At 35.3% G+C, this 19,139-nt stretch overlaps 1 protein-coding gene across 1 annotated transcript in view; it reads right to left on the minus strand.

Annotated features, from left to right (window-relative positions):
- Positions 1 to 5,864: 5,864 nt before the first annotated feature.
- Positions 5,865 to 19,139, minus strand: part of LOC109095663 (A disintegrin and metalloproteinase with thrombospondin motifs 12-like) — a 29,600-nt gene continuing 16,325 nt past the window's right edge. Inside the window, exons 9-24 of the mRNA XM_042752504.1 lie at positions 18,969 to 19,113; positions 18,754 to 18,846; positions 18,532 to 18,677; positions 17,384 to 17,553; positions 16,097 to 16,230; positions 15,736 to 15,856; positions 15,327 to 15,571; positions 14,003 to 14,144; positions 13,731 to 13,857; positions 12,758 to 12,968; positions 10,879 to 11,778; positions 9,835 to 9,987; positions 9,589 to 9,762; positions 8,078 to 8,224; positions 7,512 to 7,665; positions 5,865 to 6,361 (exon numbers count right to left, since the gene is read on the minus strand). Coding sequence (XP_042608438.1) covers positions 6,246 to 6,361; positions 7,512 to 7,665; positions 8,078 to 8,224; positions 9,589 to 9,762; positions 9,835 to 9,987; positions 10,879 to 11,778; positions 12,758 to 12,968; positions 13,731 to 13,857; positions 14,003 to 14,144; positions 15,327 to 15,571; positions 15,736 to 15,856; positions 16,097 to 16,230; positions 17,384 to 17,553; positions 18,532 to 18,677; positions 18,754 to 18,846; positions 18,969 to 19,113 — 3,178 coding nt within the window. The 3' untranslated portion in view covers positions 5,865 to 6,245. The remainder of the gene's footprint in view (positions 6,362 to 7,511; positions 7,666 to 8,077; positions 8,225 to 9,588; positions 9,763 to 9,834; positions 9,988 to 10,878; positions 11,779 to 12,757; positions 12,969 to 13,730; positions 13,858 to 14,002; positions 14,145 to 15,326; positions 15,572 to 15,735; positions 15,857 to 16,096; positions 16,231 to 17,383; positions 17,554 to 18,531; positions 18,678 to 18,753; positions 18,847 to 18,968; positions 19,114 to 19,139) is intronic.

Below are 19,139 nucleotides of genomic sequence, written 5' to 3' on the forward strand. Positions count from 1 at the left end.
AGCTTTTGCTCCTCCTCGTCGTGTTTACCCCTCCGTCTGATAGGGCTTTTGTGAATGGCTGTTATCTGGAGCTTTTTGATAGTGGACTAGGAAAAGAGTACAGACGCTTAAGATGAACAAACCTAACCAGATGCCACTCATGATTGGTCCCATCTGATGATAAGAAGCTTGATAAAGTTTTGGAATCATCATGTTTTGTCTTTTCTTTTTTTGTCGTGGATCATGTCTCTTTCAGCTTGTACAATATCCTGAGGTCTAAAGGAACACTGCTTGAAAAGACAAGACGTTGGTTTTGTCTGTTACACATTACATGTCATTATTATTCTTTGGAACGTGTTAACAAATTGATTATTTTTGTAAGACTACAGGCATTTAACTAAAATTTAATTGAAGAAAACAATCAAAAGCAAAACATCTAGTTCAAATAGTCTAATTTACGGAAATTCTAAATTGGCACCAAAACAAGAAATTCAAATTCTAAAAGCTTATTTTGCAAAGAAGGTTCTAAACTGTTATTGTGTTAATATGAAGAAATTTTCCATACTGATTTTACAGGTGGTTTACAAACTATTTTGAATTCTGCATTGGATTAAAGGAAATGAACTTAATAGATAATGTCTTGGCGGAAAATGAGCTACTTTTATTTTGTATGAACCAAATGAATAAAACCATTTTTGTTCTTCAGTTGAACGCAAAAGGAGATGTTTTGAAAAATGATCATGCTGCTCTTGTCCATACAGTGACAGTTCATAGTGTGCATGCTTCAAAAAGACAAAAACAGCATAATAGTCCAACACAGTGCTCACACAAAAGAAGACAAATATAGGAGAATGTCTAATAATGACAATCATTTCCAGGTAGACTATTCTAATTTCTATTCTTCGTTTATCAGTAGCTGTGAAAGTTCTAGCTCAATTTGTCAGATGAGACTGTTCTGTTGCTCTGTAAAATTTCATTCGAAACAAAAACTAAACACCTGAATTCCAGCCCTCAAAACTGAGTGGAAAAATTTTGACTTTCGCATTGATCCCACACAGTTTTATGGAGTATTGATGAACTGAAATGTGTTTCCAGTGACAAATGTCTTGTGTGGTTGGTTTTATCTGTCTTCTCAAACATCACTATCTTATCTGCATTTCCTGCTCAGTTTCCCTCTAAAAGCCTTTTTGGATTCTAAAAATGAGACTGGCTTGTTGCCCCTCTTACAATCACAACAACAAAGTATATATTTTTCCTTTAAAATATGCAGTAATAAAAAGCCATAGTGCCGTAAACCTTATCCAGTCTTAGTCACACATTCCTGCATTTGACACGTGCTTGAGTGCACAACATGATTCGCTTTCTGTAAGGCTTTATTTTTTGTAACCCACAGATAAAATTCAAATAAAGTAAAATGCTGTGGTAGCCAACAGCCGGATTTTATTTGAAAAACATGCAGTAGTCAATTCAATCGAAATGAAACCTTTCCCGTCTCCTTTTTCGGGCCACATGTAATATAAGAAAGATTTGGAGGATTGTGCTGAAGCCAGAGGTTTATCTTTCTCTGTGATCTGAGCTTTATCGGTTAGTTCTGTCTCGATAGATCTATTTCTCTGTACTGTTCCTCAAATCCAGTTAGAAACAGCACAGTTAACCGACTTCCAATGAGAGACTTGCATCAAATGACAGCATACTTAGAAAGAATATTGAATTTCAGTACACCATTTTTTTTTTTTTTTTGGGCAAAACTACAAAATAAATGTGTCATTTGTTAAATAGAATATACATGTGCAAATACTTTTTACATAAAATGTTTTAAAAGTAAAATAAACAAAAGTCAGGACTCAGGGGTGAATATTCAAATTTATTATAATGCACGGATACAAAATTTTTCAGTCGATATCAATAGCCGATTATCCAGAATGATATCTGCCGAAACCGATAGTTTTGTTTTCTTAAGAAAAAAAATCACTCCTGCTAATGCTGTAAAATATACAGGGAACCCTCTCTTTTGGTATATAATATTAGAGGTTAAAATTAACAGCAAGACTATTATATTCAATGCTGTTTTTTTTCAGATAGAAACAAACATCATCAGCTGTTTTTAATATATAATCCAAATAATTGCTTTTATCGGCCGATATTATTTGCCGATACATCGGTGCATCCCTTTGGGGTTTGTTCAAATCCTAACCTTGAGTATTTGTGATTAGCAATGCTGCTTTATATTTATATTCAGTAGATTTAAACCTGGCTCAGAAATCTCTGTTTTTTTAATGCTATTCGTTTTCATCCATTCTGGGCTTGAGCAGTTTTGCCAGTCACTAAAAGTAAATATTTGATGAAGCGAGTGTCCACTGAAGGTGTCGGGGTGTCCGCTTGCAGTGATGGTTTCTTGTTTTCCGCTTCTGGACACGCTTGCCATGAAATCATTGATCAGTTGAGCTAACCTTATACGTATGTAAACCAACGGATTGAACCAAACCCAAGTCTTAACCTTTAAACTGTTTAATTTAACACTTTATTGAACTTGTTCACTCCACAAGGTGCTGTGTGCTCATGATATTGCAGTAAGTGACGTGCCGCCATTCGGTCCAAGGTGTAAAGCTAGACAAGTTGTTCTAGTTAAGTAATATTACGAAGTGATCTGCTTTTAGTTTAATCAGGCCCATTGAATCTGCTCTGACTGGACGTCTGAATTATTTAGTGGTACACAGGAAAGGGAAGTCGCCTTACTGCCATTTAAGAATCGCACTGCGTATGCAGGCCTCTTTTGCTGGATGCACATTACTGTAACATGTGATTATGTAACTGAGCTAAAATCAAGGTTATGTAATGTGCTTTGTCATGAAACACACAAAATCTAGGGCACTAACATGGTGTGACAGTGCTGACAAATGTGATCGTTCTGTGACCTAGCTGACAGCGCTGCGGTGCCAAGTGGGTTTCAAGTTATAAGGGATAGAAAAACCGCCCAAATCTGGCCTAATTTAACCCGACCTCTGTAATGGAGCCTGAATCGGCACGGTTTGGATTGCAGAGTCATCTCTTCCCATTTTACGGTGACCTGAAAAAGTGTTGCTAGTTAAGAACAAACAATGGACGAGTGGCAAGCTACATTTAGTAGTGGACTAATCTTTGAAGTTTCCATCAATATTTCTGCATGTCCTGTCCAAACCTTTAGATTTAGAGTTAAGAGTACATGCAAATGTCTGAAACGCCTATCAAAAATCTATAAATTTTAATTCAATTTAATTTAAACACATCAGCATATTAGAATGATTTCTGAAGGATCATGTGACACTGAAGACTGGAGTAATGCTGCTGAAAATTCAGCTTTGCATCACAGAAATAAATTACATTTTAAAATATAGAAAAATAAGATTTTAGGATTTAAAATTTTATTAATTAATAAAAATATGAAAAAATTATTGCTTCCATTGAAGCTCAAGATGCTCTTTTGAACATCTCAAATCATGCTGGAGATCATGATCATCTGGTTTTGTGCGTGTCAATACTGCTGCTGTCATTAACATAAAATTGAGAAAAATCAAATACTAAGACATTCTGAAGTTCATAGTCATTTTTCTGTATTTTTATTCAGTAGTTTTCTTTTTGTATGTATATTAAAATATAATTTCTGTGATGCAAAGCTGAATTTTCAGCATCATTACTCTAGTCTTCAGTGTCTCTTCAGAAATCATTCTAATATGCTGATTTGCTGCTCAAGAAACATTTCTTATTATCACTTCTGAAAGCAGTTTTTACTATCTAATATTTTTGTGGAAACCGTGATACATTTTATTTTCAGGATTCTCTCATAAAGTTCAACAGAACAGCATTTATTTGAAATAGAAATCTTTGTAACATTACAATTGTCCTGTCACTTTTGATCAATTTAATCCACCCCTTGCTGAATAAAAGTATTCATTTCTTTAAAAATTTATTAATAATAAATAATTCTAACAGTATTATACAGACCTCCGAGGAAGGCTCGCTGTGTTTTGAAACAGAGTTCGGATCTCATACATAGTCTCAGAATGATCTGAAAGCAATCAAGCAAATCAAACAGCAGACAACAGGTCTTGCACACATCATGACTGCATTTATTTATAATTTTAGCAGCAGTACAGATGAGCAGTATAAAACGTTCAGGCCTGTTTTAAAGGCCAGAGAGGATTGACCTGCAACACCTCCATCCTCAGTGACAATGTGCATTTAACTGGTTAAGAATGTATTTTAACGCTTGAGCACCCTTGATGATGCCTCTTAAGCATAGAGCACCAACAGTCTGCAGCATCTTAACAGCACCATGAAGCCCCGAGAGCTACACCAATACAATATTCACACAGATGGATCCATATTTTCAAATGACGGTAACAAAAGCACATGAACTAGAAAAACCTACCACAAATAAAGTGCAGATAAAGGAACAGTTCACACAAAAATGAAAATTTGCTGGAAATGTGCTCACCCCCCGTCCATCCAAGATGTAGATGAGTTTGTTTCTTCATTGTAACATATTTGGAGAAATGTAGCATTACATCACTTGGTCCCCAACTGATCCTCTGCAGTGAATGGGTGCCATCAGAATGAGAGTCTTTTCACTTTAGATGTTAACTGATGGACTGGAGCGGTGTGGATTACTTGTGGATTATTGTGATGTTTTTATCAGCTGTTTAGACTCTCATTCTGACGGCACCCATTCACTGTAGAGGATCAGTTGAGGAGCAAGTGATGTAATGCTACATTTCTCCAAATATGTTACAATGAAGAAACAAACAAACGCAAATAAAATAATAAGCGTACAGTTTCAGCAAAACATTTCTTAGATCCTGTGTAAAGATTTATAAAAAAAACTGTTTATTATTTAAACTTTTTAATTTGTTAAGTTGTAAGAAATTAGATTTTTTTTAAATTAAAATAATAATAGTTGAATGGAAACTAAACTAGACCAGACCTTTTGTAAACTCAAAATACTGGCTCCTTTGGATTTTTTTGTACCTGACATATTCATACCTGCATTATCATCACTAAATATGATTCACGTACTGACAAGAACTCTCATTACATAAGTTGTTCAATTAAGTCACAAATATATACTGGTTATAAAGTACCATTGCTCATCTCTTAATGTAATACAGCCTGTTATTTCACAGTCATTTTCTTTTTTATATATATATATATATTTCTTAGTTTACAGTCGTTTTTTAATTTTTCTCTGTATTTATAATGATGAGGCCATCATAGGTTTATAGCAGTAAATAGAAGCTGCTTGGGAGAAAGGATTTTATGGCAGTATCCAAATTAAAACAAATAATCAACAAATGTATTAAATAATTTTTTTAAATAAAATTATCAATTTATGTCGAGATGTTAGTGATAGTATTTGCTTTGTCCATGCAAATTTTCAAAACATCTTTCATAGCAAAGAAAAAAAAAATTACAAATAAAAAAACCCTGAGACTAACTCTCTAAAATCAAATTTATTCCCTCAATTTTTCATGCAGCCTATTAATATCAGTCTAATAACAACTTGGGTTAATTTGTTAATAATTCTGCGCACATATCCGCAAATTATAGAATTAACTTTAGCTCTGTGAAAAACAAGTTTATAAAACAACACTAAGTGCACATTTTGACTGTGAAAGCGTTGCATAATGTTCATCAGACAGTGGTCACATGACGCTTCAGATAATAACAACTACTTTTTTCTTAATGAATAACCTGAATATCAGCCTGTACGTGCAAAAACTTTTGCTTGCTTCATAGCAGATTTCAACTGATCCATGATATATATATATATATATATATATATATATCATATATATATATATATATATATATATATATATATATATATATATATAATATATAAAGTGGATCGTTAAAGACAGGTGTCTTGCTGTGTGCTCAACCAGTTCTTGACTGGTAAACCTGTCAAAAACATATATTTTTAGGTTAAAAAGAAGAATAAGAACAACAACAAAAAGTCCAAAATGAGTGCAAAAAATAACATATAGGTTAACTGTCTAACTGATGTTGAATCCTGTAACTAAAGTTTGAAGTATTTCAAGACGCATTTAAAGACAAATGTAGGAAACACATCGTCAAAAGCCAAGGATTCCTTTGTTCAAGTAAAAACCACATATTTTTCATATATTTGAGAGGGACGTCTGCATTTCTAGAGCACCATGAACCTCTGCGTGCAGTGTGTCCAGTAGTTTGTGCTTTTGGTCGTTGACCCAAGCCTGACCTCTGCAGTGTTACATCAGACAAGTGACACAACACTGCTTGCGGATCGAGCGCAGCGAGCAGCGACCCAGCAGCTTGAGTTTCTCACAGAAACGTGTTGACATGCTGTTTTTCTTACAAACTAGGCCTGCAAAGAAGAGAAACAAAATAAAAAAAAAAACTATTTAAAGGGCTTTAACATTAAAAATAAGCTACAAAGCCATGGGATTGTACATTAAAATGATCTATGTTGGCACAACTTTATATTTTCCAGAATGTTTTTTGCATGTACTTCGGGGGAAAAGATTTTTGGCGTCTTGCACAAAAAGACCACATTTTTCATGGATAAAGTTGAACAAATTTGGAACATGTAAGCCATGCTTAAAAATGCATAAATTGTCATTGCTTTAGAAAACAAAATATTAAACAAAATAACTTTTATTAAAGGGATATTCCACCCCAAAATGAAAATTTTCACCATATGCTGTGTATGCTCTTCTGTATCATCTGCGCCACAAGGATGTCTTCGCTGTCTTCTTTCAAATCAAAGCTAAATACATGTAGGAACAGTGCATCCTTGTGGCGCGGATGATACAGAAGATCATACGCAGCATACCGTGATATGGAGAGACACAGAGGAGACCGTTGACAAAGGAATTGTTGAATAAAGTTGTTAATTTTGTTTTCTTCACTTACAAAAAGTGTTCCCATCGCTTCATATAACCCAGATTGCAAGTCTGATGGCAGATGGAGTATTCTGAAGATGACTTTCATACCTTTTATAGACCTTGACACTGTTATTTATTTGGCAGTCTATGGGACAGTCACAGGCCTCCTGGTTTTCATGCAAAATATCTTAAATTGTGTTCCGAAGATGAACGAAGCTTTTACGGGTTTGGAACGACATGGGGGTAAGTGATTAATGACAAAATGTTCATTTTGGGGTGGAGTATTCCTTTACGCTCTAAGGCAGCTGTAAAGAAGTTGGTTGGGTTTTTGTAAAATAACCTGTTGATAGTGGATCAGGACGTTAGTGGATCATGTAATGAAATACACCTGTGGTTTCTCTGCTAGGTCACCTGTGTGAACTTGAGGAGAACTGACTTCATACATCCACTAAAAATCGGTGTTATTATAGTATCATCGAGTTAATAGTTTTTATTCATATTTTTAAATTGTTTTTATTAAATGCAATGACCTTCAGGCATTTTTAAGTGTCCAAATACATTTAGGGTCCACTGTAGGATTATCAACAATTATGAAACAAACAGAACATGATATTATATAATAGAGTTTACCTAAATCAGTTTTACACTCCTGTGGGTTGCAGTCCTGCACACTGTCAGGTTTATTGTTTTTTGCACAGAGTGAGGTCTTTTCTTCCTCGCCCGATTCCTCATTTATGCACCTCACCGCTCGCTTCTGAACGCCTCCACCACAGCTTCTGGAGCACTGTCAAACCGTGATGACATCATAGGTGCTCAGGGAGGGGCGTACAACAATTTTTGTCCAATAAAATGCTCTTTGGAATGGGAACGTCCCGCCCACTTGATTATAAATACCACTAACAATGGCAAGTCACAAATCATGGAATGGAAACTATAGCTGATTCGGCTTTTAAAAAAGGACAAGCCCTTTGACACATCCCACCCCAACTTTATGTTTTAATAGGTTTAAATGATTTGGGGATGGTAATTCATTTGTAACCTTATAAATATCTTTCCTGTCACTTTTGATCAATTTAATGCATCCTTGCTGAATAAAATTATTAATTTTGTTACAAAAATATTCCTACTAAGCCTGAACTAGACCCTATATTTACTCCTTTCTATAAATGAACACTGAGGTTTTGGCAGTGTGTTACCTGAGCCCAGGCTTCAGTCGCCCAGCTGGTGCAGGGCTGCAGATGGCAGGACTCAGTGTTGTTGGGTTTGAGCGTGATGTTGCAGCGCTGGTACACGGTGCAGTACACACGTCTCTCCTTCACTCCACGCCCACAGCTTTTAGAGCACTGTCAACCACAGGGGAAAAAACAGTCAGAACTCTATTAGAGTTAACTAAAACTAAAACCATCCAAAAAAAAAAAAAAAAAAAAAAGAAAAAAGAAAAAAAAAACATTCCCTTGTAAAATAAATATTAACTGAAATAAAATAAAATATATATATATATATATATATATATATATATATATATATATAATATTATATATATATATATATATATATATATATATTGCAGCTAGCTGTCAGGGCATAATTTCTCATTTTTATTTATTTTAATTTAAAATACTAAAATAATTAAAACTAAAACAAACAAACAAACAAACAAAAATAACTAAAACTAGTAAATAAAAATGAATAAAAACTATATACTGTAGACATGTTTAAAAAATATTTAAAAAATCAAATAAAAATTACAAAAACAAACAACAAATTCAGTAAAACTTTAAAATTCAAGTGAAAATATAAAAATAAAAACAAATTTGAAATATTAACAAAAAATAATAAAACAATACAAAAACACAAAACAATTAAAGCTTTAAAATTAAAGTGAAAATATAAAAATAAAAACTTTCAAAATATTAACAAAAACTATAATAGTATATCAATGACACTAAAAACAAAAAGTAATAAAAATGACAAGAACACAACAAAATTGCTAAAACTTTAAGATTAAAGTGAAAATATACAAATAAAAACTAATAAAAATGACAAAAACAGACAACAAAATTACTTTAAAAAAAACTTTAACTAAAATTAAGATGAAAAAAAAAACATCTAAATAATAACAAAACAATAATATGTGACCCTGGAGCACAAAAGCAGTCTTAAGTCTCTGGGGTATATTTGTAGCAATAGCCAACAATACATTGTATGGGTCAAAATTATCCATTTTTATTTTATGCCAAAAATCATTAGGATATTAAGTAAAGATCATGTTCCATGAAGATATTTTGCAAATTTCCTACCGTAAATATATAAAAATTTCACTTTTGATAAGTAATATGCATTGCTAAGAACTTTATTTGGACAACTTTAAATGCGATTTTCTGATTTAGATTTTTTTGCACCCTCAGATTCCAGATTTTCAAATAGTTGTATCTCGGACAAATATCGTCCTATCATAACAAACCATACATCAATGTAAAGCATATTTATTCACCTTTCATCTGAAAAAATTGACCCATATGACTGGTTTTGTGGTCTAGGGTCACATATAGTATATCAAGGACACTAAAAAAAAAAAATAACAAAAATGATAAAGACAACACAATTTCTTAAAAATTCATTAAAATTAAAATAGAAAACTAAAATAAAAACTCAAAATATTAACAAAAAACAATATTAACAGTATTCTCTGCATGCGTATGTGCACCTCTCCCCAGGGTGAGAGCATCCACTGCAGGCAGGGCTGGGTGCTGCAGGGCAAACTGCTGTGTGGTTTGTATGAAAGAGCCTGACAGTGAAAAGGCCTCAATGGACGTCTGCTCTGAGTGTCGAAACAATGCACTTCTCGATGCTTCGTATCAGTCACACAGCCTTCAGGACACTAAAGAAAGGGGGACGTCACAGTTCATTGCAGGATACAGTCATTTAGTTTCTTTTGAAATCGTGGCTTTACCTTGGACCAGTTACCACTCTTCCAGGTGGCACAGGGTCGCAGGTTACATCGGCGGGCAGGTTCTGGCTTCTTCACACTGGCACAGTCTTCCTCACGCTCTGAGCTGCAGACTACTGATCGCCAAACCGCACCGAGACCACACGTAGTGGAGCACTGGGACAAAAAAATACATAATAGTATCAATACTGCTAACTGCATTTTATTACCTCCCAAATGAACATGGGTTGCTCTCCAAGTAATGTATAAATAAACTGGTACACTAGCACTCAGAAGTTTGGGCACAGTAAGAAATTAATACTTTTATTCACCAACAATACTGCAAACTCCTCTCATTTTCTTCAGAAAATGCTGTTCTTCTGCACAAAGTTTTGCAAGTAATTCAACTTGAACCGCCTAATGTAGAGACTCATTCAAACTTTCAGTGTGCTATTTTTTAAAATAAACACTATAGTTTTCATAGATATTTAAGGTTAAATTATTTTTTACGTGATGAAATGTTTGTCTTTCAAAATACCATAATGCTGTAATATTTACACTGCAAAAAGTGTCAGTTTATTCCTCTGTATTTTTTCCCATTACAAATATCTAACATTTTTAAAGCAAAATACATCAAATTAAGAAGCAAAATGATGTCAAACAAAGTCTTTTTTTTTTCAGATAAATTTATCAAAATTAAGTGAGTTAAAAAAAAAACAATTCTGCCAGTGGGTTCAGAAAAATAAACTTAATTCAAAAGGAACATAACTTAATTTTTCTAACCCCATTGGCAAATATATTTTCTTGTTTTAAGCATAATCTCACATAATTTTAATATATGTATCAACAAGTATTTTCAAGAGAATGTACCTTGACTAAAGAATGTTTAGATATTTGTTATGACAAACAAGACAAAAATACTGAGGAAGAAATTAACTAGTTAACTAAACTTACCCAATCCTTTAACACTATTCTTTTGCTGCCATGCAAACACTAGTATTTTCTTCAGGTAATGCATCATTTAATGCGGGAAATGTAAGACATAATGCCATAAGTTTGCATTCTTACATCACTCCAGGTGCCCACTTTCCAAAATGCATTCCTACTGACGGGATCTCGTGCATTCAGGTTCCTGTAGTCATCCGTGGTGGTCCCCGTCTCTGGCTTCTGCCTGCCTGTTTTAGACACATTGCCTATGCTTGGACTGTTCGGTGTTTGTGAGGCTTTTCTCAGTATCTTCACTGTAGGAACAGTTGCTTGTGGACTTTGAGTATTCAAATGTGGCACTTTAGGGTTCGGGGTGGTATTTGGTTCATATGAGCTTGTTGTTTTCTGCAGCACTGGGGATGTTGTCATATGATCATTGTATTGGGTTCTACTAGTAGTGGCTGGTTTTGTTGTGGGGATGTTAGTATGCAATGGTTGGACAGCAGATGTGGAGACTTCTTCAGGTGTGCTGGTAAACATGTCATCCTCATGTGTCCTTTCTTCTCCAGTCGGACCTTCTGCTATGTAATCATAACCCGGGGTGTAGCTTTTATCTGGAGGGCGTAAGTCTGTGCTTCCCTCCTCGTCCTCAGTATTTGTTGGAACCCATCCAGGACCACCTTTGCCTTTGTGATCATCCCTCACCAGGATAAAGTCTTGGTCATCTTCATGGATGATGTCAGATGTTGTGGACGTTGGAAAAGTGTTGGTCGTAATGGTAGTAGAGGTGTTTGGAGGCATGAGAGTGGTGCTATATCCTGGTGTTTGGGTCCCGGGGGCCTGCTTTGGGACTTTAGGACGGTCTCTAGGTCGGAATCGTGGTCGGAATGGAGAACCTGTCCATCTGTTAGTGGACGAGCAGCTCTGGAGGTTACAGAGGATCGTGGAACGAGGTCGACTGGCAGAGTTGCACCGGCCGGGTTGTTTTGCCATGCACTTGATGACTCTTGACTTTATCCCTCCATCACAGGACAGAGAGCACTGCGGGATGACACACAATCATAAGTTTGGGTAACACAGAAATTAAATAATATGACTATGCAACTAATTACTATGTATGAATCAGGGCTACATGATTTGGGGCACATTTTTTTCTGGAAAAAAACAACAATTTTGCCCACATTTTGTTATTATACATCAGTATGGCTATATAAAAAATATATAATTATTATTAATTTTTTAAAAATATTTACTAATTTTTAAAAATTACTATTTATTTTACAGTGATATGTTAGAAATAATATTGCATATTTTTTTTGCAATTTGATAATCACACTAAGCGATTTTGAAAATTTGTTTTTATTTTGATTAATCGTGCAGCACTACTATGAATATGTACATGCACGACTGAGTTTTGACAGACCAAAGGTTTTAATTGAACTAACTTGAACTTCGGTCTCTTCCTCACACAAGGCTATTGCATGACTTCAGAAGTTATGAAAAACTTGAAATAATGCACAAATCATATTTCAAGTTTTTCACAAATCTTAATAAAGTTTTATGAACAGTTTTAGGACTTTTACTGTGGTTTTTGTCCTTATGAGCTTCATAGCTCAAAGTAAGTCAAATTGTAAGAAAAAAGTCACATGGAACAAAATAATAATAAGGGTAAGGAAATGATGACAGAATTTTAATTTTCAGGGTGTTTAGAATTTTTTAAAACCATGAACAATTCAAAACAATCCACAAAACATGCAACTGATACAGAGCCACTAAGAGGACATGGTGATAGAAAAAATAGATGGAAGGAAAAATTATATTTCAATGCATTTGTGTTTGAGGAAAAGCAATCCGTTCCCCTTTCAAACTTTACATTCGCTTGCAAAACATTTGCATTCTCTCGCAAAACATTGAATACAAAAGCGTTGAAATATAATTTTCCATCCCATTTTTTTTTTTACCATCATCATGGTGAATGTAAAGTACATTAACCATGTTAATTTTTAAGACAACTACCCACCTCGCTCCAGTTCCCCACTGTCCATTCGGACCCACATGGTACGTCTCGGTTGCAAGGTATCACAGGTTTGGGTTTGAGCAGCTGCTTGCAGTCCCCAGGGTGAAGAACCCGCTCCTCTCCGGCCACAGTCCGTATACACAGAACTGTGCGCTTTTTCACTCCGTTTGGACCGCATGTAGCCGAGCATGTCTGCCATCCTCCCACCCACCACCTGATATTATATGATATATATGATATATAGTAAAGACATTTAGTAAAATTATAGTAAAGACATATAGTAAAATTATATGATATATATGATACATAGTAAAGACATTTCTGAAGTATCATGTGACACTGAAGGCTGGAGTGATGATGCTGAAAATTCAGCTTTGCATCACAGGAATAAATTAAATGTTTTAACATATTGCAATAAAAAACAGTTATTTTAAATTGTAATAATATTTCATAATTTGACTGTTTTTACTGTATTTTTGATCAAATAAATGCACCCTTGGTAAACATAAAAGATGTCCTCAAAATCATTTACAAAAAAAAAAAAAAACTTTTAAACAGTAATGAAAGCTCTTTATGACCTACTATTTCATATGAAACAATATGGAATAGGCAAAGATAAAAATGTCCTATTTAAAGAAAATAAATAGCATTTTTAATCTAGGTTCATGTACAATTAAAATAATGAGTCAAGAAAAAGATTTTAAAAACCTCAGTTGATATAATTTCTGGTTCTCCTTCACACTGGAAATGAAATGCAGTGCTGAATTATGGTATACTGTACATGTACATTGATCACCATAGTATACTCTGCTGTGTAATGACCATTCTGGGAATTATTGTAGGTCTTCTGGGTACTCTATGCATACAGAAATGCTGCATTCTATACTGTATATACATATTACATACTGGAGATATTATAAATAAGACTAATATGGTGGTGTGCTGTTCTGAACTTAGCTGTTTTTTAGTAGTGTACCTTGCAGGGCAGTCTATGTTCTTGCACTTGCGATGCCTGTCATCAGGACGTGTGCTGGGGTCACACAGTGTTTCCTCGACCACACCAACCTCTGCCTCAAAACAGCGCACGGGCTGATGCTGCTCACCTGTACAGAGACAGAAAGTCACATGCTATCAAAGCCCTGCTGGGGTAACCTTTATCAATATAAACACACCAAAACATCCTTTATTTAGAAGTAATGATGCTACAGTTGAACTATGGATTGAATAAAGAAAAATCATGCTCCATACCAAGCCCACAGGTGGTGCTGCAGTCAGTCCAGGCTCCATATTTCCAGATGTGCTCTGGTTCCAGAATTTCGTTGCCCAGCGGGCGACTCCTCTTAATGGTGTACTCATATTTGACACCGGGGTTTGCCTCTCGGAACAACAGCTGAACATTTCAAATTGAAAGAAAAGCATCCATCATTAATGACAGCATTCAACAAATCATCTTTCTTTGCAAGTGCCACCAGTTAGAAGCTACTTTATTTCCAAATCTTTCTAATATAAATAATGTCAGAAGAAGAGGGATAAATCAAACTATTTGTGTCTGTAATGATAATGAAATTATTTTTCACAATGAGCTGTTTTCGTGAAATGTTTCCCATGATTAACACAGAAAATAACACTGACTCTTTAATCAGTGTCTCAAAATAACCAAAATTGGATTTTCAGTCAAAGCAAAATACACACTGATTTCAGAGAACACAACAGGTAGTAAAATATATTTATATGAAAAAAAAATACATGCCAATCTTTTCTGTGCTCAACAAAAAATAATTTGTGCCAGAAAGGGGTTTAATGCAGCTATCCACAAAGCATTGTTTTAATTATCATAACTAATTATTTAAAGTTTTATATTTCAAAATGTCTCAACCTATATATTTCCAATGTTTGTGCATTACTGTAAACACAAATTTTCTCGTTTTTATAAATGTCATAATGCGTCTATAGGGTTTAAAGGGATACTCCACCCCAAAATGAAAATTTTGTCATTAATCACTTACCCCCATGTCGTTCCAAACCCATAAAAGCTCTGATCGTTTTCGAAACACAATTTAAGATATTTTGGATGAAATGGATGCCAAATAAATATCTACAGTAAATAAATGGCGTGGATGATACAGAAGAACATACACAGCATACAGTGATATGGAGAGACACAGAGGAGACCGTTTACAAAGGAATTATTGAATAAAGTCATTATTTTTGTTTTCTTTGCTTACAAAAAGTGTTCCCGTTGCTTCATATAACCCAGATTGCACGTCTGATGGCAGATGGAGTATTCTGACGACGACTTTCATACCTTTTATGGAGCTTGACACTGTTATTTATTCGGCAGTCTATGGGACAGTCACAAGCCTCCAGGTTTTCATCCAAAATATCTTAAATTGTGTTCCGAAGACAAACGAAGCTTTTACGGGTTTGGAACGACATGGGGGTAAGTGAATAATGACAAAATTTTCATTTTGGGGTGGAGTATCCCTTTAATTGAAATTGAACCCAGAATATTCCTTTAATATGTTGCCATATGTAATATGGCAAATGTGTTTACGTGTGTAAAGTTCAGTACCTGGATCATGACCGGTTCAGTTGTTGGTCCTGCTGAGGTGAGATTCTCCATATTACCAGTCCGATCATAGTAAAACTTAGTGCCACCTGCCTCGTACTCTCCATTCCACTGAATTATGTAATTCCCGTTGAGGTAATACTCCTCTGAATCAGCCGCTCGGATCACAAGGAAATTCCCAGCCTCCTCCACTTCCTGTATGAAGATATCCCGAGCTCCCTTAGGGATCAAAACTAGGTCCGTGTAACCTAAATCACATAATCTCACTTATAAGCCATTTAAAACATTTGTGTACATTTATGTGGACTTATCATTTCTGAAATCTAATTTAGTATATAATATATATATATATAAACATAGAAGTCATGTGTGCTACTCAGAGGCAGGGCTAGAGATTACTAGTCTTACACACCAGATCCGTCTTGCTCCACAAAGTTCTCCTTCACAGTCTCACAAGTGGATCCATCACCAAGACAAACACCACAGCCGTCCTCTTTAGCATTAGAATCGATGCCAAAATCACAACCCACCTCCTGGAGAAAGATTACACATACATCACAGAAATATACAAAACCATCACCACATATACAAAAACGCAAAACATAGTTTTTCTCTTTGGCAATAAAACATAACTCACAATTTACTTCCCTCATAACATGAAAGATGAACATTAGGAGGAGGCAAAAAACACCAGACAGCTACAGAACAGACCAATACACCAGCGCACACATGAGCACAAATGGGTGAAAGTAAGACATACCCAGCCACACTACCTTGCACACACCATTGACACAGATGTTTCTGCTGTTGTTGTTCATAAAGCAGGGCGTTCCATCTGTAACCGCATCCAGCATCTTCTCAGAAAAGGCCTCATTCACAGGCTTGCAGTGCAGCTCACATGGACGCGCTGGGAGAGAGACAGAACAGGAGAGAAAGACAGTGCTATTTACTGTATAATACAGTGAAGCATTTTAATATAATACTGTTTGTAAATGCATTTTACCGAAACATTTTATAGATTTAATATCATCAGCGGCAGACGAGCGTTTGCTTGGAATAAACAGACGATATCGTCTGCTGGTGTGGACGCTAATATCGTTAACTTTATAGTTATCATTCTTGGTGTGAACGGGGCTTAAGACCCAAAGAAGAAAAAACACATAAAATGTATAATTAATTGGTATTGTTACCATGCAAACATCAAATAGTATTTAGGCTATAATCTACAATACAAACTCACGCTGTGCTCCAACGGCTTAAACAGAGCAAACAATGACTGAACACTTGTGTCAGGAATCCACACGCCTCTAAAGCTGGCTAATAAAACTGGGGCTTTCTTGAATGTGAACCAACTAACTCTATAAAATTGTAAGCAGCCACATGTAAGAAGTTTTATGTTAATGTCAACAGGCCTCGACCGTCGCAGCGTGCATTAACACAGTATCTTGGCTCAGCTGTTCAACTAGAAAGCACATGCTTTTATTTCTCAAGTCAACATTAAATGCTTTACATTTGTGTAGCCAGTTGTGTTTATTCAAACAGTCCTTGAGAAAAGTTAATCAGCTAGACTTTTTCCAACTTCTGAAAAAAATGCAAGCGATGTAGAAGTCATGACTGCGATGCAAGGTTGTTCAGGTTCGGGCTTGTTTGATGATAATAAGAAACGTTTCTTGAGGAGTAAATCAGCAAATAAGAATGATTTCTGAAGGATCATGTGACTGAAGACTGGAGTAATGATGCTGAAAATTCAGCTTTGCATTACAGGAATAAATCTCAAGTTAAACTGTATACTATAGAAAATACTTATTTTAAATTTTCTTTTTTCTTTTTTGTATTTTCGGTCACATACAGTAAATGCAGCTTTGGTGAGCATAAGAGACATATTTCAAAAACATTAAAAACCTCCCAATTTATGACCCCCAATTTATGAACAGTAGTGTATATTTTTAAAATGTGTATTTCTCTCCTGATAAAAATGACCAAAAATATTGATTTCGTATCATGCACATATACAAGTTTGAATGCAATATTTTGATGCATGTGATGCAAAGTGATCTTACATGAGCTTGCAACAGGTATCCACTCGTAGAGTTCATTGTGGTAAGGCACAGTGTTAAATTCACTGCACTGCATGTCTCTAAAGGAGGGATGTTTTCTGGCACACAGCTTTGTGTTGCAAATTCTGTAGCGCTTCCGCTCGCCTGTACAATATTTGCCTCCAAACTCAGGTCTGAACACAGAAACAAAAATCATGCTACAGATCATTTTCAGCAAAATGTACAAGAAAAGACGGTGGAGCGATTGAAATTGAGAAAATTCACAAGTGGTTACTTAAAAACCTAAAATGGTGTGGTTTTAAGATGCTAGTAGTCAATTTATGACAGAGCCCTAACAACAGACCAAAAAGTTTGTAAAAGAGTTACAAGAGTGTCCTCTAGTGTATTCTGCTGGTAGTACAGCAGATAATGGGCAGAAATGCATGAACAACAATCGGTGTCAGAACAGTATACTACCACAATACTTGTTTATAGTGCAAATTCTATCTATAAATAGAATATCCACCTAACAAGCACATTGCACAGAATACTATATCCCAGAATGCAATGCACTCGACTTCACCTTTTATTTTGAAGCATGACATCAATAAATTGATTAATAACTTTTTAATTGTTAATCTTCTTGGCACATAATGTATTTGTAATTTATTTTATATCTATAAATTATATATAATGTATATATAATTCAGCTTTGTCATCACAGGAATAAAGCACATTTTCATTTTTTTTTTAAATATTGATTTCTTTAAAACAAATCTTACCCTATAGCTACAGTAGAATTATGTATCTATCTACATAAGCACATTGATATTAAAATATTGGGGTCTGTAAGAGTTTTAATGTTATCAAGTCTCTTCTGCTCGCCAAAGCTGCATTTATTTGATCAAAGTAATATTGTGAAATATTATTACAATTTCAAATAACTGTTTGCTATTGTAGTATATATTAAAACGTAATTTATTCCTGTGATGCAAAGCTGAATTTCCAGTATCATTACTCCAGTTATCAGTGTCACGTGATCCTTCAGAAATCACTTTTGATCAATTTAATGATTTCTTGCTAAAACCTTTTAAAACCTTACTAAAAAAAAAAGAATTAATAAAAGAAAAGCAGTAAGGAATAATGAAGAGAGTGATGAGAGTGATGTGTACTTGGGTTGGATGCATTCTCTGTCTGCTGATTGGACGCCGGCTCCACAGGTACGAGAGCAGTGAGACCATGTGCTCCAGGGACCCCAACCTCCATGCACTGTTTCCGGTAACTTCCCTACGATCACACACTCACCAGAGATACACCACTGACACACATGAACACACAGTTAAATGCATAGCAATGCAAAACGTTTCTCTAAATGTACAGTGAACCTCTCGTACCTTCTCAGGTCCACACCTGGTTCCGTCTATCGGCGAGTCCAGTTTGGAGCGGCAGGATCCATTAACAGAGCACCACAGAATCTGACACACATTCTGGAACCAAAAGAGCCTGAATGAATGGCTTGACATCCTAAAGAGCCCCTTTCATTTTTAGAATCAACAAAATATTTTAGAACCATACAGTATCTTGATTTTTGAATGAATGCACTCCTTACTTCCACTTCTGAGCAGAAGGTGGCGTTGGGTCCGTACTGCAGCTGGCACTGGTGCTGGGGGGTGTATCGCACTCCCGGTGCTGCCAGCGGAGAGCTGAGGTCCCTCTTAGATGGCCGGTCATCCAGACAGAACCCCCAACCACGACTGAGAGGATAACAGAGCTTTATGAC

Source organism: Cyprinus carpio, chromosome A5 (genome assembly GCF_018340385.1).
Source record: "Cyprinus carpio isolate SPL01 chromosome A5, ASM1834038v1, whole genome shotgun sequence".
NCBI lineage: Eukaryota > Metazoa > Chordata > Actinopteri > Cypriniformes > Cyprinidae > Cyprinus > Cyprinus carpio.